The 27,206-nt window shown below is 34.0% G+C and overlaps 2 protein-coding genes across 8 annotated transcripts in view; one reads left to right on the plus strand and one right to left on the minus strand.

Annotated features, from left to right (window-relative positions):
- Nucleotides 1-27,206, minus strand: part of LOC126733622 (zinc finger matrin-type protein 2) — a 66,987-nt gene that overhangs the window by 26,715 nt on the left and 13,066 nt on the right. The gene's annotated exons all lie outside the window — the stretch shown is intronic.
- Nucleotides 1-27,206, plus strand: part of LOC126733618 (glutamic acid-rich protein-like) — a 35,159-nt gene that overhangs the window by 3,158 nt on the left and 4,795 nt on the right. For 4 of the 7 annotated variants that reach the window (XM_050436991.1, XM_050436992.1, XM_050436995.1 and 1 more), the window contains exons 2-7: nt 15,892-16,127; nt 16,373-16,462; nt 16,588-16,671; nt 16,800-16,930; nt 16,988-17,104; nt 17,275-17,295. In XM_050436991.1, the coding sequence (XP_050292948.1) occupies nt 15,929-16,127; nt 16,373-16,462; nt 16,588-16,671; nt 16,800-16,930; nt 16,988-17,104; nt 17,275-17,295 (642 nt within the window). In that variant the 5' untranslated portion in view covers nt 15,892-15,928. The remainder of the gene's footprint in view (nt 1-15,891; nt 16,128-16,372; nt 16,463-16,587; nt 16,672-16,799; nt 16,931-16,987; nt 17,105-17,274; nt 17,296-27,206) is intronic. The other 3 variants (XM_050436996.1, XM_050436994.1, XM_050436998.1) reach the window with 3 other exon arrangements.

Genomic DNA, 27,206 nt, shown 5'->3' on the forward strand with positions numbered 1-27,206 from the left:
AACTCAGAAAACAGTATCCCGAATATCCTTTTCAATTAGTTGTGTTTGCCAATTTTATTAATACCGTGTGGGAATTGAAATGGCTGCTGATATTCAATCAGAAGTGGAATATCTTAAATCTTCTAAACCACTGACCCACTTAACTAAAATCAACGACGTTCTCAGTTTCTAAATTGGTCATAAACACCGAAGAAGTTTCCTGCCATATGGTTTGTTCTATTTTCGTTCTAACTGCATGTGCTAAATTTGTCAATATTTGGAGTATTTCTTTTTATTTTTTTTTGTAAAGGTTTATTTATATTAGTACACATTAGTAAGCGAGAAAATTGAAACTAAAATAAACGGATCGGACAAAAATAACGCGCTGTTTGTATGCTGTGATCGGGAGCCAAAACATTTCGTGTTCGTGACTCAAATGTTCATTGGTGTATGGTGAATGTTCTGGTTTGATATATCATGCTTGTGACGTTAGAGAATATCAGATTATTGCGTCACGAATAGTAGAAAAGGAGATTCAACATATCGGGAATAAAGGTTGTTTTAAAACGCAAAAACTTTCTTCCCCTTAAAATCTAATAATTTGAGATTTTAAGAAAACCGTTGCTAGGATCTAAAATGTAATTTTACCATTAAGTTAATTACATAAAAGTACTTAGCTGAAAACGAGTATTATGTCGATGGACTTATATGAATTTTTACGAAAACATTGCGATTTTAGACAACCATTGTTGGCGAAATAAATAAATCATTCTGCAGAAGTCCAGTTTAACTGTTTTTTTTAGTTGTTTGTCAATAGCAAATTCGTTCTCTGTACCCTTTTTAAATAATTGTTTTTTTTAAAGAGGCTGTTTCGGTCATAAAACATAAGTTCCATGGTACGGTTTCGACTGACTGACTGACACCGTTCTTATGGGTTCTGTAACTAGACAATCTCCGCAGCTTCTTGTGGCGATTCGGGTGTTCTCGACGAGTATGTACTCTGTGTCTCAAATCGGATTCTGGTTTGCGTCTATATTTTCTATTTATGTGACGGAGATTTCTTTTACTTTCTTGTCTCTCTCATACACTTTTTTAGTTTTTCTATTTTTGTTTTTTTGAATTCTGTAGTACTAGTAGTAGTAGTAGTAGTAAGGGTGGGAGAGCTAGAGCTCGGCATGTAGGCCTGAGCAGTCCCTTTTTGCCAACCCCAGAATCACCCACCCCTACGCCTCCACTCCCAATGCGCGGTCTTCAGTGAGTCGGCTCGTCCTTTTAATAAAGGCTTGCACGTTGTCCCAGTCCAGATCTTTGAGATCTTCCCGCTGGAGTGTCGTTGCTCCGAAAATTTTCCTTCTTAGGCGACTCCACCTATCACAGATACCTAGAATGTGGTATGAAGTTTCCTCCCCTGTACCGCAATTGGGACAGAGTGGGCTTTCTCTTATACCAAGAAGGTGTAGATGCCTGATGTTTAGACTGTTGTGTCCGGTCAGAATTTCCACCAAGTCTTTGATACTTTGTCGGGTCTTCGTTAGCAGTCGCCTTGCTTTAGAGCCGTCATGGTCTGGTATCATTTGCTTGGCCTGTCTACATCCTTCTGTCCTTCTCCAATTCTTCCTTGTTTTTTCCCAGGCCCAATTATTAAGTGCCTGGGAGATTTGTTTTCTGCTAAGGTTCGGGGCCTACGAAGGGGTTAACGGAACCTTGTCTTGCCAGTTCGTCGGCCCGCTTATTGCCCTCAACACCTTGGTGTCCTGGGACCCACCTCAGTCTCACTTCCTTGTGTGCTGCAAGCGTTTCCAATACGTCTCTGCATTCCTGGACTAGCGCTGAGCTGGCCCTGGGTTTCTGAATCGCCTTGAGGGCAGCTTGACTATCGGAGTAGATGCAAATCCCCCCGTCACCTTGCAATGCATCTCGTTTGTTCGCTACTTCGAGTATAGCAAACACCTCCGCTTGGAAAACTGTGGTGTGTTTCCCTAGCGGGAAGGATTCCCCTGTGTTCGTTTCCATCCTGTACACTCCGGCTCCGGCTGAATTGGTGCTTTTCATCCATGATCCATCCATGTCCCAGGCCTGGAAACCACTTGGCTCTTTAACTTGGTTCGCCGACCATTCTTCCCTTGTCGGGATTTCGACTTGAAACCCGTTCTTTAACCTTAGTTTGCCACTTTCTGTAGTGCACCTGGATGTCAGAATTGGTATGCTCTTACACATCCTGAGAGCAATCGTCATAATGGCCTTGTCCTAAGTGAACATTGCGCCACCCTCCGCTATCTCTCATCCTCTTATACGCCGCCATGGCCTCCCTCTCAATCCAGACTGGGAGGTCCGGTAGCCCAAGAAGAATATTTAGTGGTGCCGCAGGTGTTGTTCTCATAGCTCCAGTAATTCCCAAGCAGACCAGTCTTTGCAGTCTGGTCAGCTTTTGGGCGTTGGTGACCTTCAATACGGCTGGCCACCATACAACGGATCCGTACGAGATCCTCGGTCATATGACTGCGGTATAAAGCCACTGGAGAACATGGGGTTTAAGACCCCATCTTGTACCTATTGTTCGCCGTAATTGCCATATTAGGGCCGTTGCCTTATTTGCTGCCTGCTCTACGTGAGTTTTAAACGTGAGCTTGCTGTCTAAAATGACTCCCAAGTATTTGACCTGCTGCCTCAAAGTTAGGCGAGTCTGATACATAATGGGAGGTTTAAAGCCTGTCAAATTCTGCCTCTTAGTAAAGAGAATGAGCTCGGTCTTTTCGGGGTTGACCGACAGCCCTGTCTCCCGATACCACTGTTTCACTATCCTGCACGCAACTTGCATTCGCTCACAGACTGTGTTCACGAATTTACCCGTGAACATCACTAGTCCGTCGTTCGCGTATGCCTGTGCATAGAATCCTTCAAGTTTTAGCTTTCTGAGGAGACTGTCCATCACCAGGCACCAAAGGTGTGGCGAAAGGCAACTGCCTTGCGGGTAGCTGCCTTTCACCCTGGGCTCGACACGACAGTATCCCAGTGCAGCACTGATCTTCCGGTCTTCCAGCGCCGTTTTGACCCACCTGACAAGATGAGCCGGAGTGCCCATGTCAGGAGGGCTTGGCTGTTTTTGCCTTATCAAATGCTCCTTCCACGTCAAAGAAAAGAGCAAGTGCTATTTCCTTGTTCTCTATTGCTTTTTCAGCTTTGCTCACTACAGAGTGAAGTGCCGTTTCCGTCGACTTCCCTTTCATGTAGGCATGCTGATTCCTATGTAGTGGCGATTCTATTAGAATCTCCTCTGTTATATACCTGTCTATAAGCCTTTTTATAGTCTTTAGTAGAAATTAAGTCAGGCTTATTGCCCTAAAGGACCTTGGTTAACGGTAGTCTTTCTTGCCCGGTTTTGAGATAAAGACCACATTTTTCTTAGACTAAATAATTTCTGGTCTTTACTACAACTATATCCGCTATAATTTAATACCATTTCTGCACAAAAATTTCATAGTTTTTGTTGTTGGATTAGGAAGGTAGGTTTTGAATGAAAATGAGTTTAATAATTGTTTGCTATTAAATCTTGATCTGGATTTATGGTTCGAACAATCTAATAATACATGTTTAATGTCGCTGATCTTTTTACGCGAGCAATTCGGATTATCCCTTATCCCTAACCTGTTCAGATGATGTGGATGCAATGTCCCGTTCGCATTCTGACTAAGGTAGTAATTTGTGCTCTGCCCTGATATTCTAATGTAGAGAACAGTGGTTTTTTATAGATTTCTGAGGCAGCATTTATAATTGGTAGTATGTCTTGTATATTCAGGTGGAATGGGTAAGGCACATGTCAATTTGATCCTATGTTAGCTAGATTGTTAGCGATTTCAGTCCCTGTAATTGTTGTTATATGTTATAGGAGTCTCGTATCGTTATGTCCAAATTTTGGGAGCGTAAAGTACACGTTTCAAGTTAAATCACGCAAAATTTGTATCCCCATTTTTACGTATTTCACAGTTACACGCCCGTGTATGTTATATTTAATATTTAAAAAAATCGTAAAGTTCCACCTTCAATGTAGATTGTGTATTTGGCCCTTTTCCACCGTATTTGTTCAGCAGCCCACTGATTACGCTCCAAGAAATATTCCCTTGTATTTGAAACGGGCGTTAACTAAATCGTTCAAGTACAACAGGACCACCTCGATCAATCCATCTTGGATAGTTGACGGTATAACCCAATTTCGGCAGTAATTCCGAAATGCGGTTGAGGCCTATCCACTAGGAAAGTGGATGTGTAAGCGAATATTCAGTGGGACCTCCTCCAAAAGTCCTTGCAGTTCATCCATAAGAAATTAAATAACTGTTCGCATTCAACCTCGCAGGAAGCACAACAGGACCAATCAACAAGTTATCGCTTAGGGCAACCCAAGCCCTTAACAGAAAATTCATGTTCAAAATAACAAATTGCCAAATAACATGGACGTACAGCTTTTGGATTTTTTCATTCCTACCTATGCAGGTTTCTCAGATTTATAATCGCAAGCCTTGTGAATATCGCTTCATCTGTCCAAAGCTGTAGAAATAAATATTAACACGAAAGTCTCTTAATATCCAGGTAGAAGAAATTAAACAAGCATATCTACGGTATTCGACGTACACTGATAATTGGATCCCTTATAAGAGTATCTAGTACTTGTTAATCCAAGCCTGCTGACAAGGGATCCCCGGTCTTAAAGATAATCACGTGGACCGAATTCCCTAAAATTGTCAGTATATTTTCAGAAATGTTCTGTATGAGGAATGGGCCTATTTGCCAATTGATATCGATATTCGATAACTGCTTGACGAGTACTGCCGTTACAGTAGTCTTACACAATGATGGCTTATTGATTTGTATGAATATGTTCTATTACTCATGACGTGCACGCAAAGATATGTTCCGAGAATAATTGTTAATTAATAAAAATGGATATACAATATACCGATATTTACAGAAAATTGCTTTTATTTTAGAAACCAAACTACTTAGATATAAGAGCATGATACCTCGTTTGAAAGGACTTTAAATTTTCTTTTAGAAGATGTTATAATATACAGGATGTTCCATTTAAAAAAATGATTTTTTACGATTATTGTTTCTAGCGGTAAAAACACTAATTTTGGGTAGCCCTGTATAACGTAGAACAAATTTTTATAGGGAAAACTAATGTACAATACCTCTGTAAATTACGTTTATAATTTAAATTTTCTGCGCGTTCCAGTGCCGCAGTAATGAAAAATTTATTTGGAGCTATGTTTTGGTCAAAAAATAAAGAAAATTTTTCGAAAACTACTAATAGAAAAGTTATAGGGACAACTTATACAAAAACAATCATAAAGTGATAGCGGATCGGAAAATAAAATAATATACATGGTATTAAAATAACAAAGTTGTTACTATGTTTTGGTATAAGCGGCAACGCTGTATAGCTAAAAATATTTTTAATCGTTAGATCACCAGCTAAAATCCATGATGCCAAATTTTTAACAAAAATCCATTTTCCGTTCTCCGTAAACGTCTAAGGTACCATCAACCATCAATCACCCCTGTATATATTTCGAAGTCATTATTCTTTGCATCTAATATTATTTGTTTGATTAAATAAGAGATGTGGTCGAGATCTGATATTTTTATTTCCGAGTGCATTTCCTGTGAATTTTTGTGTATTATCTGGTAGTCTTGAAGAGAATTTAGGGTCTTCTTGAGGGCAGTATATTCCAAATCCTACTCTATCTCTCCAAATCCTACCTGTCTCATCAGCCTGTCGATAGATTTATCTACAGGGTGTCCAAGATAAGAATCCTAAGCATGGGGATCTCGGTACCTGTTGGAGATACAGCTTCGGTTAAATTAGGAAAAAGTTGTGCACTTTGAAGCGTATTTACATGCCGTTGAGAAACTTCAAAAATTTCCATGGCCTGCTGAACTATTTGGAAAAAAACGGAAATTTGCCGCAATATCGATTTTATTTTTTCCTGACTTTATTTTAAAATATATCAAAAAACTATTGACACTTTCTCATTGACACTTTTGAAGTAGTACGTGATGGCGCTTTTAAATTTTATATCCGACGTTTCGTTTCCGAGAAACCACCATCAACTTTATTTTTTTATATGGCGCGAAAAGAAAGTACACCCTGTATCTGATTCTATTTTTTATTACAAATTCAGCGATGTATCACATGTCACATTTTTTTTGTTAGTTAAAAGGAAAAATACAATTTTTCTTTTTTTTTAAACATATTATTAAGTAGGCTTTGGAAACAAATGCTTTGACACTTTGACGTAAATACCTTTTACCCTGTCACATATTTTTTATTAAATATTAATTGCCGTTGTTGTTACCGTGATTGTCGAGGTGTTGTTTGTTGAGTAATTATTGTTATTATTATTTACTGTTGTCGTTATTATTGCTAAAAGTGTGTTATTATCTTCAAATATGCCTGGTGGTCATTATAGTCATGAAGAGAAGTTTGACATGCTGTCGTGCTACATTTTATGCTACAAAAATACTGTAAATACAGCAGCAATGTATCTTAATAAATTTCCAGATAGAAAGCAACCATGTAAATCCATTTTCTTAGAGGCTCGAAATTTAAAAGAATATGGTTCGTTTAAAAAGCCTGTTTTATCCCGAAAAAAGGAATCTCTTGAAGAAACTCAAAATAATGTTTTACAAGCAGTTATTGAAAACCCCGAGATATCAACCAGGCAAATTGAAAAAAATATAGGAGTGGCCAAATCTACAGCTCAGTTTATTTTACGTAAAAACAGATATCACCCCTACAAATTTAGAATTTGCCAAGGACTTAAACCTGGGGATTTCGAACGACGTCGGCATTTTTGTGAGTGGTATACACGTGCCTGTGAAGAGGATTTTAATTTTCCATCAAAAATAATATGGTCGACGAAAGTATGGTCACTAATAATGGTATCTTTAACCGCCGCAATAGTCATTACTGGGTCCAACAAAATCCGCGTGTTAAGAAAATATCTAGACATCAACAACGTTTTGGGTTTAATATGTGGTGTGGAATTTTAGGAACCAAAATACTAGGTCCATTTATTTACCATTATTCATTAACAGCAGAACGATATCTTAATTTATTGCAAAATGATTTAGAAGACTGCTTAGATGATTTACCTCTGGCACAAGTCAATAGCTGTTGTTTGCAACAAGACGGGGCTCCTGCACATAATTCTGGGCAAGTTCGACAGTACCTTTCGCAGCGTTTTCCTGCGAATTGTGGGAAAGTGAAAAGTGGATTGGAACCTCCAGTGAAGTGTCTTGGCCAGCGCGATCCCCGGACTTAACCCCTTTGGACTTCTTCCTTTGGGGATTTATTAAAAACCGAGTCTATCAACATTCTTTTGGAACTGAGCAGGAGTTACGAGAATGTGTGACGGCCGCTTTTCAAAGTATTACGCCAGAGATATTGCGTGATGTTTTAATTGCTACTGTAAGAAGATCATACTTATGTCTAGAAAATAACGGAAACCTGTTTGAACACCTGTTTTAAATTAAATTTATAAAATGCGTTAATTTATTTGCTTTTTTCCTTATTTTTAAAATGTATTCATTATTTGTTGCATATCGTTAGAAAAATCATAAAACATTTGTCTATTACTGGTTACATTTTTTTATTTATAAGTAGTACAATGTACAATGCAAATCAATGCTTCATTTAGCTTCATCACTCTCTAAATAGATATTAAGAAAAATGTGACAGACTCGGTAACAGGTATTTACATACGTCAAAGCATTTGTTTCCAAAGCTTACTTAAAAAATATGCTTAAAAAATAGAAAATTTGCATTTTTCCTTTCAACTAACAAAAAAAATGTAACATGTGATACATCATTGAATTTGTAATAAAAAATGGAATCAGATACAGGGTGTACTTTCTTTTCGCGCCATATAAAAAAATAAAGTTGATAATGGTTTCTCGAAAACGAAACGTCGGATATAAAATTTAAAAGCGCCATCACATACTACATCAAAAGTATCAATGAGAAAGTGTCAATAGTTTTTTGATATCTTTTAAAATAAAGCCAGGAAAAAATAAAATCGATATTGGCAAATTTCCGTTTTTTCCAAATATCGCAGCAGGCCATGGAAATTTTTGAAGTTTCTCAACGGCATGTAAATACGCTTCAAAGTGCACAACTTTTTCCTAATTTAACCGAAGCTGTATCTCCAACAGGTACCGAGATCCCCATGCTTAGGATCCTTATCTTGGACACCCTGTACATATGGGATAAAAGTTGTTGAATTTCTTATTAATTTATTCCAGGAATTTTTGTGTTACATTCGGTTTCCTCTTTTTGAGTGCCATATTGACATCATCTGATATCTCCGATTGAATTTGAATTGAAAGCATGATTGGTCTCTGTTACTATAATATCCTATCCTTTTATCACCCGCTTACTACTTTCGAATCTACAAATTTAAAAAAAAATTTAAATAACTCTACTACCAATGTAGATATTTTTTTTAATTTGCAGATGTGTTTTATACATCAGGGGGCATTTTTTGACGTACAAGAAAAAAATTAATTTTTGTCCGCGGCGTTCGTAAGGGTTTATCGTAAATATTTTTTAATAAAAAACAATACACCACTGCATTTTTTTTAAATAATTTTTTTTAAACCCTTGTTTAGTTTTAAGTAAATTTGTATTCTTCCTTTTTTTATTTGGGGCACTGTTTTTGCATAAAAACTATTTTTGGAATGGTTAAAATGATAATATTTACTCAAAAATCAATAATTTTAGAAGACTCGAAAGTAAGACGTTTAGGACATACCATCATATAAAAAAAAATTCCAATCTTTTGTTGGAGAATCACCCTGTAAAGTTTGTCCGTAGAGTTCCTGGACATCCGGTAAATTGAGTAAAGTCAGGGGATTTCCTCCCCATCATACCGTGGAAACTGATTTCTGAAAAATTTCCGTGGAAACTGAATATTTGATATTTTCTTTATTTGCTTGGTTACAATTGATCGTATCTGTAAATATGATGATTTACGTTCCTTGACCCAGTTTAAGATTTGATCCTTGTAATATATCTTTTCTTTGAGAATGTCATGTCTTCTTGGACTAAAGTGCATTCCAGCTGGTTTTTTTATAAATATTTTAAAGTTTAATTCATCAAAGCTTTTGGCTAGTTTCTGTATAAAGGCATTTAGTTTATTTATTATGTCAGTTATGTCAAATCCCTCTCCTATTACACAAAAATCATCCGCGTAGTGTAACAATCTTACTGTTCTTGTCTTACATATATACAGGGTGTTCCTTAAAGACGTGCTAATATTTAAGGGGGTGATTCCTGGACCCATTTTAAGAAAAAAAGTTCCTATGAACATATATCCTGAACGCCTTAACTTTTAAGATACAGGGTGTAAAAGTTTCCAAAAAAAATCAGTTTTTTAATAATAACTTAAACAATATTGTAGACATTTTTATGAAATTTGGTACATGTATTATATGTATCAAGACGCATTTTTTGATGTACAAAAAATATTTTCTCTGCCAGTGGCGTCCCTACAGGTATTCTATTTTTAGTGAAAAAAATATTACGCCACTGCTTTTTCTTAAAACAAAAATTATTTTTAAAATCCTTAATTACTTTTTAGCAAATTTGATCTCTTGGTTTTTTTCGTCCGACGCATAATTTTCGCTTAAAAAAATAAAAACAATTTTACTCCCCTAAAAATTTGATGCGGTGTGAAAATGTTTATTCGTCGATTGCAAGCAAATTAAGGGATAATATTTATTACAAGAAGTATGAAAAGTTAAATAATTTAAATAATTTAAGAAATACTCATGTTTTTAACGCGTTTAAAGAGTAAATGGGAGTAAAAAAATGCCGTAACGCGTCTTTATTAAGGCAAATAAAGTTGCGGAGTCGAGACATGTTTCTTATTGCTCGTTGCTATGGGCAACGAGCTGGCTTTTTAAGGAAGTAAAATTGTTTTTTTAAGCAAAAACCATGCGTCGGACAAAAAAAAAACAAGAATTCAAATTTTTGTGAATGAAAGTGATTGAGAATTTTAAAAATAATTTTTATTTCAAGAAAAAGCAGCAGCGTAGTATTTTTTTCACTAAAAATATTCAATAGAAAACCTGTAGGGATGCCACTGACAGAAAATACAGTGAAAGCTCTCCTTGCGGACAGCTCCTATAAGCGGACATCTCTTTTAACCGGACAAAGTTCATGAAACCGAATTTCAGCATATACTAATCTACACGGATCTACGGACGCTATACTAATCTAATACCCGGACGATTTTTAGTTCCGCTTATTCCAATGCACATATAAAATTCGGTAATTCCCCGATATACGCATTTCGTTGGCTAGCCAGTATGTATTCTTGTGGTTTATCTTTAGTTCAGGCAAATTCGTAGTTGATTGAGATATTTTATTATTGTAACTGTAAAATGGCACCAAAAAAAAGGATGCTCTCGTTAAAGGAAAAGATGGAAGTTGTTAACGTATTAGACAGAGAAAGTGTTTCAGTTCGTCATTTGGCAAAGAGGTTTAATATTGGGAAAACGCAAGCAGCTGAAATTGCCAAAAATAAGGAAGATATCAGGAGTAAATGGCAATCAGGGCCTAATATAAATCAAAAGAAGGATTTTTTAAAAAAGGAAGGTTTTGCTATAGACAAAACATGTTTTGAGTGGTTTGTGAAGCTAGAAGTCAGAACATTCCAATCTCAGGGCCGTTAATGAAAATGAAAGCTAAAGAAATCGCCATTACTTTGGCCTATAATAATTTCAGTGCCGTCCGACGGGTGGCTGCAGGAGTGGCGCAAAAGACATAGTGTGAGTTTCAAATGCATATCTGGCGAAGCTGCTGCAGTAAATCAAGTTGATGTGTCACAATTTTTGGAGAAACTTCCGTCCATGTTGCTTGGCTGCAAACCAGAAGACGTGTACAACGCAGATGAAAGTGGACTTTTTTTTCGCGCATTGCCCGACAAAACTCTGTCCCTTAAAGGAGAAACATGTGTGAGCGGAAAGTTGTCTAAAGATAGACTAACCATTTTATTCTGTGCAAATATGGCCGGTGAAAAATGCGATTTGATTGTGATCGGGAAAGCGGCTCGTCCCCGTGGTTTAAAAAACGTTGCTATTAAGGATCTACCAGCGACTTGGATGACCCGAGAAATCATGTCTAAGTGGTTACTGGAATTCGACCGGAAAATGGAAATCCAAAAAAGGCAAGTTCTTTTATTTTTATCTGAAAATGAAAAATGTGAAAATTATATTTTTACCGCCAAACACAACTTCAGTTTGTCAGCCCTTGGATCAAGGTATTATACAGAACTTTAAATTTTATTATCGGCATTTGATTTTAAAACATATTTTAACAAAAATTGACGATGTCCAAAGCTTATCTGAGCTTACAAAGTCTATTAATGTGTTAGAAGCTTTGTATTTTATAAAAACAGCATGGGATAAAGTAAATTCCTCTACAATTAAAAACTGTTTTGGCAAAACTGGATTCAGAAAAAGTGGATGTAGCTCAGAATTTGCTGAGCAAATTATTGCGATGCTGAAGACGATCTGCCCTTAGCGACACTTGCTCAATTACTGTGACATGCCAGTTTTTCATGGCCTTAGACAATAACATAACAACAGAAGAAAATGCCATTGACAACTTTTTGAATTTGGATGTAGAAAGCCCAGGCCAACTTGAATATGGTATAGTCCAAACGACTCAGAAGGAGAAGTGGAACGGGTGGACTCACTAAGAGGTTAAAAAACTATAAATTCATATGGGGAAGCTTTAATCTGGCGAGTTTCTGTTTCATTTTCCTCATGATTATGTATTACCTCATTTCTTCATGATTATATACCCCGTTATTTATACTCTATACTCACATACTCTCTTTTAAACGGACACCTCCCATAAGCGGACAAAAGTTACGGAACCGTGAGTGTCCGCTTATGGGAGCTTTCACTGTATTTCTTTTTGCGCATCAAAAAATGCGTCTTGATGCATGCAATACATGTACCAAATTTCATAAAAATGTCTACAATATTTTTTATGGTATTATTAAGAAACTGATTTTTTTTGACTTTAACACCCTGTATCTTTATGCTAGTGCTTTAATGCTAGTTTTTGACCCCCGTATATCTTTTTTTAAGCCAAATATTAAAATAGTCTTTTAAAGTGGTCCTTCCTTTAAAATAAAACCGAAACTAACCAATCAATAAACGCTACTAAAAGGGAGTAATCGGTAATTATGTTAGGGCTTATAAACATAGTTTTTCACGTGAAATTAAAAATCTCAAAAACGGTTACACTTAGGTATAGGACATTATACACAAAATATACCTAGAATTTCACGTGGAAGCCAAAAATGTAAAAATATACAGAGTGTTCCATTAAAAATAACGAAGTTCAAACCTACTTCCGGTATAACTAGAAACGTCACAACTGTCAAAATATTTTAGTTGTGTGGCCCCCATCGACTGTGCCCTGTTGCCAAATTTTCAAAATTTTTGAATAATTAGTTGCCGAAATATTGATCGCGTCTATTCGTCGTGAGACACCCTGTATATACATTATAGATAATGTTATTATCTTTGTTCATGATAATGGTTTCTCTGTTATATGATACATTGAAGATCATCTTAAATATCTTTTAAGTATTTCATATAGCTTAAACATATTCTCATCGTCATAAGCTCCCCTAATATCTAAGAATTTGACGAAATTGACGAATACAAAGAAAACACAGTCGCACTCACAACATATAATGGTTACACGTGTTTCGCTCTATCTAAAGGCATAAAATCGAAGTGTTAATTATGTAAATTTAATTTTGTTTAGGCTGTTATTTTTTATTTTAGGCCTGATGATGCTCTAGCTAGAACGAAACACGTGTAGCCATTTATTATATCTTGTGAGATCGTGATTGTGTGTTTTCTTTTTTAAAAATTATTTTGCATTTTGAGTTGGACATAAAGGCAGCGACTTCTGTGCATCATCTTGCTTTCCTGATTCCAATTTGATTCTCAGGTAGAAGATTTTTGTTCTCCATATAATAGTTGGCCTATAGCTGTCAGCTAGCTCTAGATTGCTTCTCGGTTTCAATATAGGGTTTTTCCATTGTTTAGATATCGGTTTTGATTTCAAGATGCATATTTTATAGATTTCTGCTAGGGGTTTTTTTCGCTCTGCATGGAAGATTGTTTATCATTGAAAATATTATACAATTTAATCCTACAGCTGAATTTTTTTATATTTTACAGTACCATTTCGACTGTTTTGACAAATCGATATCAAGTGTTACAAAGGGTTCTTGATCGGACGTACCATTATTTATACTTATGATGATTTTCGGAATACAATGGATTTGCCGTTCGATTTACCTAAAAATCGATTTTTGAACTTCATTGCGTTTTGAGCGAAACTAATGATGTAACTAATATGTAATGTTCGTTTTTTGAAAATTTTAATTTTCCAATTTTAAATGGAGCCAATCTACAAAAATAATGTTAGATAATACAAAATCCTGATTCATATACCAGAAACACAAAAAATATATCAACATTAAACCTCAGAGGTTTAAATCAGAAGAATCATTAACAAACCTAAAAACTTTACACAAAAATAACTTAACAATATACAAGGAACGTAAGTTACTTAAAAATATTAACTTCAGTCCTACAAGCAAGATATCTTAAGAATTTTCTCAGTACAGTCTCAAGGCGTTCAATATGACAATCATAGTAAGGGGGCCAAATTATAAACGCATACTCAAGCAATGAACGAACCAAAGGTAAATAAAGTAATTTGAAACAGTAAGCTGAAAGATGTGCACTATGTCCAGTGATAAAACCAAGAGTACGCATACCTCTGTTAATAATATCCAAAATTTCCGGCAAAAAAGTTAGCTTGGTGTTGAAAAAAACACCTAAAGATTAAACTGTATTAACTGACCTAAGTTCATTATTGTTGATTGTGTATGGGTAATTAATAATTTTATTAGAACCACTAAACAAAATACATAGACACTTCTTTACATTCAGTTCCAGACTATTGCGCCACTCAATATACTATACTTCTACTATACTCAGCAAAACTATTTAAATCCAATTCAAGTAGCTTAGCAGCAAAATATGACTCAATGTGTATTACAGTTTAACATTGGTTAGAGGTACACTTTAAAATCATCATCAAAAGCAAGATGCTTTGAATGCACAATTTATGAACAAGTTAAAAAGACAGAGCTACTATGCGAACCCTGAGGCACACCTAAAGATACTCATAACATTAAAAATATAGCTATTTATCGTGACTAACTATGTGCGACCAATCAAAAAACTATGACAGAATTCGACCAAAGTCTTACCAAGAGCCGTAGCCCCAAACTTCCTAACCAGATAATTATGACCAACCCGATCAAATGCCTTTAAGAAGTCTGTCTACACACTATTAACCTGTACAAACTGTTCTTAAAAGCACCGATCAAATCATACGCGTAAATCAGTAAGTTAGTCGCTGTAAATCTACTCTGAGAAAAACCATGCTGATGATCGCTAAGCAATCGCCTACAGTGCCATGAAAATTGCACAGAAAACAACCTGTCAAACAATATACAGTTACAAATATCAGTTCTATTGCCATTTTTATGAATTGGTGTTAAAAAAACTTACCTTCCAATAATCAGGAAATTTACCTGACGTCAAGAAAATACAGAGGCTTACCCAGAATACACACATAATTTACAAGAAAAACAGATGGGATGCCAATACCTTAAAAATTAGAGAAAAGAGTTTCAAAATTCAAAAGAGTTTCTGCTAGGTAGACGTAAAATTTCAAGAAATATGTCCAACAAAGAAAAAGAAATGCAATTTAAAAGCAGACTGTAATTAAACTTATAATCAGGAGCCTTGCAGGTTTAGGTTCTCAATATTTAGTTTTGGCAAATAAGTTTACATTATTTTGACTTTTACCAGCAACTTCAGCTTGCATAATTATGCAAGCTGATTCTCCACCTCCGTTCTTCTCGTTCTCCGCCTCCAATAATTCTGAGCTACCGTTTGCAATCCTTATGGACAATTTAAAACTGTGCTCTGAAGTCTGACACGTTTGATAATTTAAAAAAAGTTTTTGATGGTTTGCTTAATGAAGTAATACAGCTGAAAAGTGAAAATACTTAGCTTAAGAAGAAAATAGATGTGCTGGAACAAAAATCTAACTTTCACCAACAAAAAGAAGATCAGAACAACATAATTGTGGGTGGGATACCAAGCCAAGTAAATGAACACCTAGTATGTCATAAATAAAATGCTTAATGAAACAATGCAGCTACAGTACAGAGAGAATACAATATTCAACAGAGCTCTATTAGAAACTCTTCTAGAGTAAAACAAAAAAGTCCTATTCAAGTGATTTTTCGATCCAATCATATCATAAAAACCAATCATAAAAGCAATATGTTTAAGAAAATTAAAGGAATAAAAGGCATAAAAGTCAATGGATGTGGTTTAGAAGGAAAAAATTGAAATATTTACTTTAATAAAGACCTAGAAAACAAGTTTATAGCAGCATTCTGTCGTAATGGTTAAATTTACCGTAAAAAAAAGACTCTAGGGAAACCAACCAGGATAGATCTGATAAAAATCTTGTTCAGATTTTTAACTTTCTTTGAGTTATTTATAATATTTTCTTAGAATAAAGACCTTAACATCATTATAAATTTCGATAGGTTTATTTTGATTTTTACGAAGATCTTGCGATTTTGAACGAGCCGATAAGTCTTAATATCAAAAATCTAATTACATCACTATTTTTGTTAGATAAAAGTAGCTAAAAAAGAGTACCATGTCAATATGTTTTGAGCCACTAAAAATCTAAATCATACTATAAACTTACAATTTCCTTTGTAGACAATAAAATCTCCACCACATATCCCATCCAAACGAAATGCCAGCCTCAGGAGAAATAGCCAAAGGATCAAACCCCTCGGGGAGGACCACGTTCAGGCCTCCCTGGGTCAAAGAAGGCTCTGAAGCCAAAGACCCCCTTAACCCTTTCAACCTGAAAAGTGTACCCAGAAAACCAGAAAAAAAAGAAGAAAGCCCTTCGTCGGACTCGTCTGGAGACGGAGTTAGCAACCCTATAGGTAAAACGGTAACGTATTATGTGTATAAAAGTCTTTTGGGACAGACTTTTAGCATAAAATTTTTCTTGAGGAATATAAATTTGGCTGCACGTGATGGTGTATTCCATAGTTGCCAAGTGTCATTAAAATATCATTTCCTGAAGGGAAATTCTATGTAGTGTGCTTAAATGTTTCATTTAAATGTGATCATCTTATATTACTTTTGTTGTCTGATCGCTCATACATGTGACACTTGAAATTTACAGCGAAATTAAGGAAGGTCGCCAAAAAGGAAAGTTCTCCAAAAGAAGATGACGTGGATGACATTGCTATTCCAGAAAAAGATAATCCTTTAGGTAAAATATAACAAATATGGTAAATCTACCCAAAAAAAGCATATGTCTCTAACAAATTGTTACTAAACAGATTTCCAAATCAATAATTTCTGAATTTTTAAATTTAAATAAACTGTCATTTGCAGAGGGCGTACAGCTAAGAAAAGTGAAAAAGAAAGAACCCTATGAGAGAGAAAGTTTCAGAAAAGAAAAAGAGAATAACCCATTAGGTAATAATTGGTCAACCATTACATAATACACTCCCTCCATCTAGTGGTGAATGTTTCACAAAACCCACTTGATCTGGGCTAACTACTTTTATTCATTGAACAAACATATTGAAAGATAATTTTTTCAGCTAATGTAAAATTAAGAAAAACCTCCGTCCAAACTAAAGAGCCCCAACAAAATGGCGAAGAAAAGGAAAGTTTCTTCGTTAAACCGCAACTCAAACCAGTGCCCCAAAGGGAAAAGACCCCACCGAAGAAGGTAAGTAGTTACTAATAATCCAAATGTGATTAAAATTTTTAAAAAAATCGTTATAAGGATCATAAAATCCATGACTTACCCAGCTTGAAAAAGGTCGAAGAAAGAAAGCTGCCAGAAAGGAAACCCTCGCTCTTAAGGAAGGATAGTACAATTGAAGAAATGGAAATTGATAGGGTAAGTCATTAATGTGCAAAGTAATTAACCGAAATGTTTGTTGCAAATGCAGTCTACTCTCTCTTTTTCTGTTTTATATGGCCTTATTTTGCTCCTTTTCTAGATCTGCAAGCCAATATTTTTTGTTAATTTGGTTCAAAAAAAAATCTTAAATTGGTTATCCTTTTCAGGTTAATGGGAAAGTTTCGAAGGTAGGTTTACCATAACGGATTAAGTTTAAAATTGAAGACGTAGTGTATATAATTTTATGTAATTGTCGAATGATCCATCTACATTTCATAAAAATAGAAGTTAGAAAGAAAAATAGTGAAAACTACATTTTTACGTCCTGGAAAATTGAAATAAGGCCATCAAATTAAAAAAAAGTTGAGCTATCAAAAGCGTAATTTAATCATTGAGTTTGTTGGAAAAAAGCAGCTTAAAACGAGTACCACGTCGATGGATTTTTTTTAATTTTTATAGAAAAAATAAAATTTCGGGCAAACCGTTAAAACTATTAAGTTCATCAGAAAAAAGTAGCTGAAAAAAAGTGCCATATCGACGCGTTCATTTTAATTTTTGGAAAATAAATCTTTCAAAAAATAAGGAATTTCGATATTTCTAGCAACACTGCTATAGCTCAGCTTTTATCCGCGTCTACTGATCTAATTTGATTTATATGGGTCAAACCACAACACTTCAACAATACGTTCCTACGTTGCCAGATTGACCTGCCTTAGTGCACACCCGATACATCGGCCTATATAATATTCTTATAGTGTTTATTCGATCAGATTCCAGAGTTCAAGGCATATAATTACTTAGCATATGAGATATCCTCACTCAGAAAATCAATGAGACAAAAGTCCGGACCTCTATGAAGCCACCAAAAGCCAGTAAGATATATTTATTCATTTAGCTTGATCAACACCAAAAAATAGTAATTATTTTTAAAGTGGCAGCAAAAATAATTTGTAATTTACTTAATCTAATAATAATATAGAATTAAAAATATGTACTCTACGTATTTAAAACTAAGATAATCTAACATAAAAAACCATTTCTTACAGTCACCTCCTGCCTGTGAGTGATGTGCCTCAATGCAACACCTCTTTCTGTTTTGAAAAAAAAAATCAGCAAGTAAAGCGTTACAGATTTATTTATTATATTATTTATTTATTATATATTATAATTATATTTTGGAGTAATTTTTTTACATGGTAAATGAACTATATAGTTTGTGTCTCTCTTCTTTCATGTAAGGACACCATGTAGGGATATGCATTGTTCTTTCTTCTTAGAAATCTTTCTTGAACTTTTTCGATAAAGTCGATATGGGAAACAATAGTTGGTAGCCATGTAACAGATGCATGAAGTGGTCTTATAAGCATGTTATATAGTTTTATTATTTCGTTTATTTAAAAATTCTTACTATTGCTTATCACAAATCCTAGAGCCCTATATAAGCCTTCCTGGTTATAACGTTATAACAATTATTAAACTTAAAATTCCCTTTAAAATAAACACCCAAATTCTTAACCTCAGTTCCCCTCTTAAGTACATTTATTTTTACATTTAAATAACTTATTTTTCGAGTAAAGCTTACTGTCATACACTTCGCAATATCCACTGATATTTTATTTTAAAAACATGTTCAAGGTCACGTTGTAGCTGTATATAGTCATTTACATCAAACACTTGCCTAAATCATTTAAAGTCATCAGCATAAAGCAAGCATTTGCAACTCTTTACAATACAGGTAAACCATTTATAAATAAAAGAAAAGTAAGGGGGCCTAAGTTGCTTCCCTGGGCTATCCCAGAAGTAGCTAAGTATTCTCTTGACCTTGATTTTGATGAGAATTCTATCCTTAAATAAATTGCTAGAAACTACGAGGATCCTGATTAATTTTACTTTTAAGTGACTTTTTATCATCTTTATATCTGCACTGAGAAAAATTAATCGTTTGGATCAACACTTTTAGGTTTGCCTTTTTGAAAATGATTAATTCAATAAAAAACTTTTGAAAAAACTTATATCTGAGCGTTAGCCAAGCTTTGTTAGAAAAACACGTTATTTGTTGAATTAACATTTAAAACTACAAACAACAAACTATAAGGCGTAACTAGATATTTTCATTCAAAATTTAAGAAATAATTTTTGATAAAACGATGAGTCGCTTAAATTAATTTTTACTTGGTATCAGATTAATGCTGCTTTATCTTAAAACAAACTATTTTTGTATATTAACTCAAATACTTGACAAACATTGGTTAATTTTAAAACTGTACAGTCACATCTTACTACATCAGATCAACTATGAGTCGTGGTGGCTGTATTATCCTAACCATACTGCTACGTAGTAATGTTGAAGGCATTGTCTATTGTCTGAATTTCATAGTGGAGTCGCGCTATTGAACTTAAACATTTTAATGTTCTGTTTATAGGGCACCTGATGGTGATTTTAATTTGTTTCTAGATAGTATAACATGCATCTTGAGGCGTATCTTTTTTAATTGTGATTTTAACATAATTTTTAATACTAATAATCATAGAAGGACCACCTTTGTCGAGCTTGTGGGAGGGTACCACTTACATCACCAAACTTGAACCTTCTTTTAAAACCTACCAACCCTTAACTAGACGAGGCCTAAACAGTCTTTATGAGGCCAAATACTAGAATACCAAGATTAAGGGTTCCTAAAAGGCAGCATTTTTTATCGTTTTCTTTTTAACCTAACACGTAAATTTAATGAATACTTTCCAAAAATACAAAAAAACAACAATAATGAGTGGTTCAATAACGGCAGTGTCAATAAATCAGAAATATAATATAACCTTAAATTTCATACAACTCAACGACTTAAATAACCCATCTGAACAACTAAAACTAACTCTCAATAGTTACAGGAAAATTTATATATCTATCTAATAGAGACAAAAAAGGTTATTTTTACAAACTATCTTCTTAGCTCAGACAACATACTCAAAACTTCCTGGGAAGTTGTGAGGTATTATAGAGGGATATACTGGGGAGGGACCAAATGAAAGCAGTTTGAGGAGTTTTTTTTTGGCACTGGTTAAACCAACTGGCCAGATCCTGAGAAGTTTAACAATTTTTTCCCATGTTGCTGCGGAATTAGTGTCTAAGTTAGAGATTCCAATGTCTCTCTAAAAAATGAAAACAGTAGAGATATTTGTAAATGTACTTTACTGTGAATTATACAGGGTGTTCCTTAAAGTCGCGGAGTCGCCTATGCATGTTTCTATGCTTTTTAGGGAAGTAAAATTGTTTTTATTTTCTTAAGCGAAAACCATGCGTCGGATGAAAAAAAGCCAATAGATTAAATTTGTTAAAAAGTAACTGAGGATTTTAAAAATAATTTTTGTTTTAAGAAAAAGTAGTGGCGTAATATTTTTTTCACTAAAAATATTCAATAGAAAACCTGTAGGGGCGCCACTGGCAGAGAAAAATTTTGTTTTGCACATTTCTCTTTAAAACTTTAACACCCTGTATCTCAAAATTTTAGGACATATGTTCATAGGAACTTTTTTTTTAAAATGGGCCCAGGAATCACCCCCTTAAATATTAGCACGTCTTTAAGAAACACCCTGTAGATATATCAGTTATAATGTGAATTACTGTTATTACTATAGGGTCTGATCTTTGAACATTGAAAGGCTAGAATGAATAGAAAACTATGGGCAGTTTGTTTGCTTGCAACATCCTTGATGCAATGATGTCAAATGCTTATGTAGAAATGGCAAAAAAACACACTTTATAATATCATAAAAATTTGTCACTTAATTTGACACGCGCAAAACAATACTATTGCTGTTTAATAAAATATGAAGCATTTTTTTTTCTCATAAAATGTGATAACATATTCTATAAAGAAGTCAACATTTAAAGTTAAATAAACGTAGATAACGCAGTGGCGAAGCGTGAACTTTTTTTTCGGGTAGACAAACAATAAAAATCGTTATTTAGAAAAAAATGTGTATTCAATATTATTCATTTTAATAAAATAGAGAATGAAAGCGCATGAAATATTAACTCAAAGAGAAAAATTATGTAGTGATATAAAAAAGAAAAAATAATTACTACTAGCATAAAAAGATAGATAAATAAAAATAAATACTACTTACAAAAAAACACAACATAGGTATAACTATAACTTATAAATCCATAATATCCATTATTTTAAAAATACAATTGCCAATATCGAACAGTCGTTCATAAATAACCACATAAATAACCACTAAAAAAACTTAAGATGTAGGTAATGCGGCCGACCAGATCAGGCGTGTCCATAAACAATAATCCTAAACAGCATAATAAAATAGCTGGTCGACTTCGATAGACAAAAGCTCGAATGTCTTTTCCGCGAGTAAATTTTGCATACGTAATAGGCTGAATGCTGATGCGGCCGGACCTCTGCCACCTGCTTGATGCGTATATGGTTCGATTAATTGCTCTAAATTTCGGAAGACAAATATCAATGTGTCTTTCTGGGGCTCGTATACAATAAGTGGGTGTCAGCCCTGCATTTTTATTTTAATTGGTGCGTCAGGCGGGGCGCGCCTTAGATATTATAGATAGATAGATATTATAGCCGTTTAGATACTATATAATAATTGTAAGGAGCGACTACGTTCTGTGTTAATTTTTTTTTTAAATTGTAATTCTCAATTACATGAAATAATTACGTAATAAATTAATGACAAATAACTGGATAATTTTGGGTAGACAGTGTCTACCTTTTCTACTAGTACGCTTCGCCACTGAGATAACGTATATTGGAGAAACAGGCAACAACATCGCAACGTCCCTCGATTGCATTTTTGATTCCACCGACACAAGTAATCTTTACCAGTGACGTCGGCAAAAAATATTTACTCTAGCCTGAAAGTGTACAAAAGTTTACAAAACTTTACCTTTCCTTTTCATCTTTATTATAAACAGATTATGCTTTAAATTATAAACAAAATTATCGTTATGAACTCTTCATGTGTTTTTTTAACAAACTTCATTAGAGTAAAGGTAGGTCCAATAAAAAGCATTTTTATGGAAATTAAATATTTTATAATTATTATAGATTTCTTAATAAATTTTTATTATTCTACGTTTATGACGACGGTTGGTCCTTGATATGATGTTATGACAATATCGGTATTTACTTGTAAAAAGATCGGCTTAAATCGCTTCTTTCCCATGGTGCGGCACAAACGGCACAAGTTTTTACTATCGTAACAGTTCACAAAACCACTCAAGTGCGTCTTTTTACAGCCAAAAACTAAAGAAAACACACTGTCTTGCCTGCGGTTTTGCCATTTCAACTTTATCCAAGTATGTTAATTTTTTTTTTTTGCTTTGAAGATGTTATACATATATCTGTTACATACACTACCGCTCAAAAGTATTTGCCCACCATGTATTCTTTTTAATATTTTAAATTAGATACAAAAATATTATCGTTATACCTATATTTAGATTGCATCTCTTTTGTAAATTGCATATGAGCCGCTCAGAGGAAAAGTGGTATATGTCAGTATTTTTTAATTTTTGAGTTATACCATTAATTATGTTTCTACTGGTCTAATATATTCAGTCGAAACCTGGTATAAGTCAAAACTTTAACTTAGCTAAGATAAGAGCTTCCTAACGTTATTCCTCTCAACATAATGGATTCGTTCGCTGGAATAGTGGTATAAGTCAAGGCACCACGCTGTTCCGATATCGCGCCAGGTCCTATTAAACTTGCTTTTTCTTGTTTAGTCAGGTTTTTTTAGTGTTATGGGACGTAGTGTGTAGATCAGTTACTGTAGCTAAGAAAAAAGATATGATAGAACTTCTTCAGTGGATTCCCCCGATTCAGCATCAGTTCTTCCTGGACTTACTGACAAAAGAAGATGCAGTTGACAGTGGCCCATTATCCGATTCTGATGAAGATTAATTTGTTTAATAACTTGTTCTTACTCTCCTTACTGTAAGTTTAGTATGTAAGATAAGTAGTAGTAATGTTTTGCTCTTCAAGCTCTATATTTTTTGAACACTTTTATCAGTAATAGATATCATAGTAAACATACTACAGCTATTATTTTTCTTTGGTTCATCAGTTTTGTGAAATTTGGTTAACTTTTACAAGGAAAAGTGATATAACTCTCCAAGTTATACCACTTTTCCGCTATGTTTTTGAAAAAAACTTACTGGAAGAATGACATTGGGCGGCAAAAATGTAATTAATGGGCGCAATCAGTAAAAATGTTTACCATATGAAATTTTAGTACAGGATTATTATAAATATGTACAAAAAAGTAAAGAATATGTTACTGTGATTTTTTAATTCATCCAGATGCAAAATATCAATTTTCTAAATTTCTACTTTAAGGGAGTTAGACCACTTTTCCGCTGAACGGCTCATATATGCTTAAACAGCATACCTATCAACTATGGTTCGTTGAAAAACACTGAGTATTTAAAAATAGTCTTGCAAATAACAAACCATGTAGTGAAAATATGCACTTCTTCTAAAAAACTAATCTGTTTACAGCTCGTTTCCGATGAAATTTGAAACATTTAAAGGTGTTTAGTCTTCAAGAATTGATTTTGTGTAACATTGGTGAATAATTTCGCTTATTGACGATTGTCACCGTTTCTTTGCTGGTTTTTTAACATTCTTTAAAATGACTTAAAGAAAAGAGTTATCGGTAGAAACAAAAGGTATTATCATTGGACTGCATATAAGGCTGGAAAGACTAACCGTCAAATTTCGACGGATTTGGGAATTCCAAGGTGGACTGTTAATTATAATGTTAGGAAATTCACCAGAGAAGGGACTATTAGCAACAAACCTGGATCAGGAAGGCCAAAGGCAACAAGTTCAAAGGAGGATTTAAATATTATAACTACAAGCAAACGCAATAGACGCCTTACAGCCCCTGAAATCACAGCAAAAATCAACTAGGAGCGTAAAAAAGCGGTCAGTGTTTCGACAGTAAAACGGCGACTTTATAATGCTGGTCTTAAAAGACGTTTAGCAGTATCAAAACCGCATCTGAAGGATGTTAATAAGAAGAAAAGACTTGAGTGGGTCCAATCACACAAAGAATGGACCATTGATGACTGGAAGAAACTTCTATGGAGTGACGAGTCGAAATTCGACGTTTTTGGAACGAAGAGGCGAGTTTTTGTTCGCCGTTATGCCAATGAAAGGGTCGCTGAGAACTGTACGGTGGTCTCAGTTAAACACGGTGGTGGTTCGGTGATGGTGTGGGGTTGTTTCGGAGGATCTGCAGTGGTCGATCTAATTAAAATAGAGGGAATTCTTCGAGAAGAGGGTTACAAAACAATTTTAAGTGACAATATACTTCCTTCTGGTACTCGAATAATTGGGGAAAACTTCATCTTTCAACATGACAATGACCCACACGTCGAATTTGTGCAAGCAATATTTAGGTTAATTACAAAGGCAACATCTTCTGAAAGTTATGGCATGGCCCCCACAATCACCGGACCTCAATCCTATCGAATTACTGTGGGATGAACTGGATAGACAAGTGCAAAAATGATGCCCCACATCAAAAGAAGACTTGTGGAGGATCATCCAAGAAGAGTGGCACAAGATACCTCAGGAAACTTTGGACAAATTAATTAGAAGACTACCGAAACTCTGTGAAGCTGTTATTAAAAATCGAGGCGGACATGTAGATGATTCCAAAATTTGATTTTCTTAAATTTAATTAATTGAAAAATGTATTGTTTATATTCATTTTGTTATAAATAAACCGTTTCATAAGAAACTCCTGGCACAGGTATAATTTTTAGCTATGGCTAGAATTATTTCGGAGGTGTTTTCAAATAAAGGGGAATATAACAATATTTGAACTGGAAACTGTTACTATCCTTCTGTTTGAGGTTTCACCGTTTCAGTGCACTCAAGCTTATAAGCAAGACAAAAAAACCTTCCAAAGAATTGACTTTCACTCAACTGTCTAGAAAAAAATTAAAATATTCGTCCAGGCAGTTAATTCAATTACTTCCTTTGCTCGCTGAGAAATTAAATATTCTTCCAGGTGCTGTGACGAATAGATGATGAAATTCATTAAACTGCCTGGAAGTAATCAAAATATTCTTTGGGATAAAAAATCAAATTTTTTGAAATCACAGAAAAGAAATGTAGTATGCAGTAGTGGCTTGAATTATTTCGGATATTTTTTCAATTAAACGTTTCTATTGAATATTTTCCCAAATCACCTACAAGAAAATATTTTCACTTATATTTACCCTATTCTCTACATACATTTTTATGTGCCGAAAAAAACATATGTGATATATGACATACTTTTTTGGATGCTAATTTCAAACCTACTAGCCATAATGATCATGAGAAATAATCTGATAACCTTGATGAATCTAGTACTGAAAGAAAACTTTTTTAAATTTAACAAATGATTCTTTAGACAGATTGTTGGGTTGGCTATGGGGTGTTGTCTATCTGTAGTATTATCTACATGTATTACATGAATGTTCTAAGTTGGACCTTCTCGAAACATTGGAAATAACAAAGGCCATGAAAAGTCCAGTTCTCAACTCTATGAATGACATTTTCCATTTTGAACCTCACTTCATTTTCAACAATTTGGCCTTGCCTTCAGATTCTCCTTAAATAAAACAAGTGCACTACGTCAAGCCATTTTAACGCAACCTATAGGACAGACCTACGCGGTTCGATTCCTACATTCGACAAACCTTTTCATCTTTTATATTTTTTGCATCTAAACCTAACTTTAATGTTGTATTTTTTTTGCTTCTTTCGTTTTTATTAATAATTTTACAAGGTATGAAGTAATTATAGTTACATGGAAACACGTATAATCCTTCGATTTTATATTTCAATATATTTATGACCTATGACTTCGAGTTTAATTTATTACTTTTAAAAAAAGCTATGTTTAACTAATTTTAAATGCTAACCTAATTGAACCTAATTGAAATGAATTTTAAATGTTAATATTCATTTCATTGAAGAGACTCACTGGTAAAAGAATGCATAAATATTAAAAAAGCTGCTCATTTTATATATTGGAGAACCTTTAAAAATGTTTGTAATGGAAAAGTGTCTAGTGTCTAGTGCTACCAGTATTGACAAAGTATGGAAGCATTGAAAGTATTTCTAGTTATCTCGAGAATTAATTTTTAAAATTAATCTTATTGGTTAAAATCATTGTATGTACATATATACAAGTCAAATCTTGATGTGACGATTTTCCAAAGAAAGGCTTCTACTAAAATCCTGCAATAATAGGTAATTATAGCATTGATTTTGATAACGGCCATGCTTTTTGAAAAACATATATATCAGGAATTTACGTTGTTGCACACGTTCTACATTTTGCTCCATATTTCATATTGTGGAGACCACACAATGCAACCATACTCCGGCACCGGTAACGCCAAATTGTCAAACAATCTTAGACAACACTCAACGCTTAAGTTATAGTGTTTAGTATAACTTAAGTTAATTTAGTATAACTTGCTTAGTATAATTTGTTGTTAAGTTACAGTATCCTTAGTGGTTCTGACAATAAATCCCATTTTTTTATATGCCTAATTAACCAATTCAATAATTATTATCTGTAGATGCCAGTTTACAGTCTACTATGACACCCAAGTCTTTCTCATGCTTACAGTCTATAATTGTGCACCATTAATTCTGTAAGTATATTTGATTAAATTTTTTATTAAGTAATAAAGATACAGAGCAACACTTTTTTTTTCATTAAAACTAAAATGATTCAAATTACACCAGCTTACAACTCTTTCTAAATTTCTTTGTAACCTATGACAATTCTCCATTAAAATTATTTCCATGTACATTTTAAGGTTATCAGTAAAACATAGGGTCTTTGAATTACCTATAGAACTGAACATGGCATTTCTAGCAATTAAAATAGAAGATAAGTAATTTAATTAAAATATCTGTCACATTAAGATAAACTAGAGTTATCTGTTTTCTTTTATTAATAGCATTGTGTACATATTGGCAAATTGTTAAGTTAGTTAATGTTGATTTTTTCGGTAAAAACCCATATTGATATTCGGATATACGATACTCTTGTT

The sequence above is a fragment of the Anthonomus grandis genome, chromosome 2 (genome assembly GCF_022605725.1).
Source record: "Anthonomus grandis grandis chromosome 2, icAntGran1.3, whole genome shotgun sequence".
Taxonomy (NCBI): Eukaryota; Metazoa; Arthropoda; class Insecta; order Coleoptera; family Curculionidae; genus Anthonomus; species Anthonomus grandis.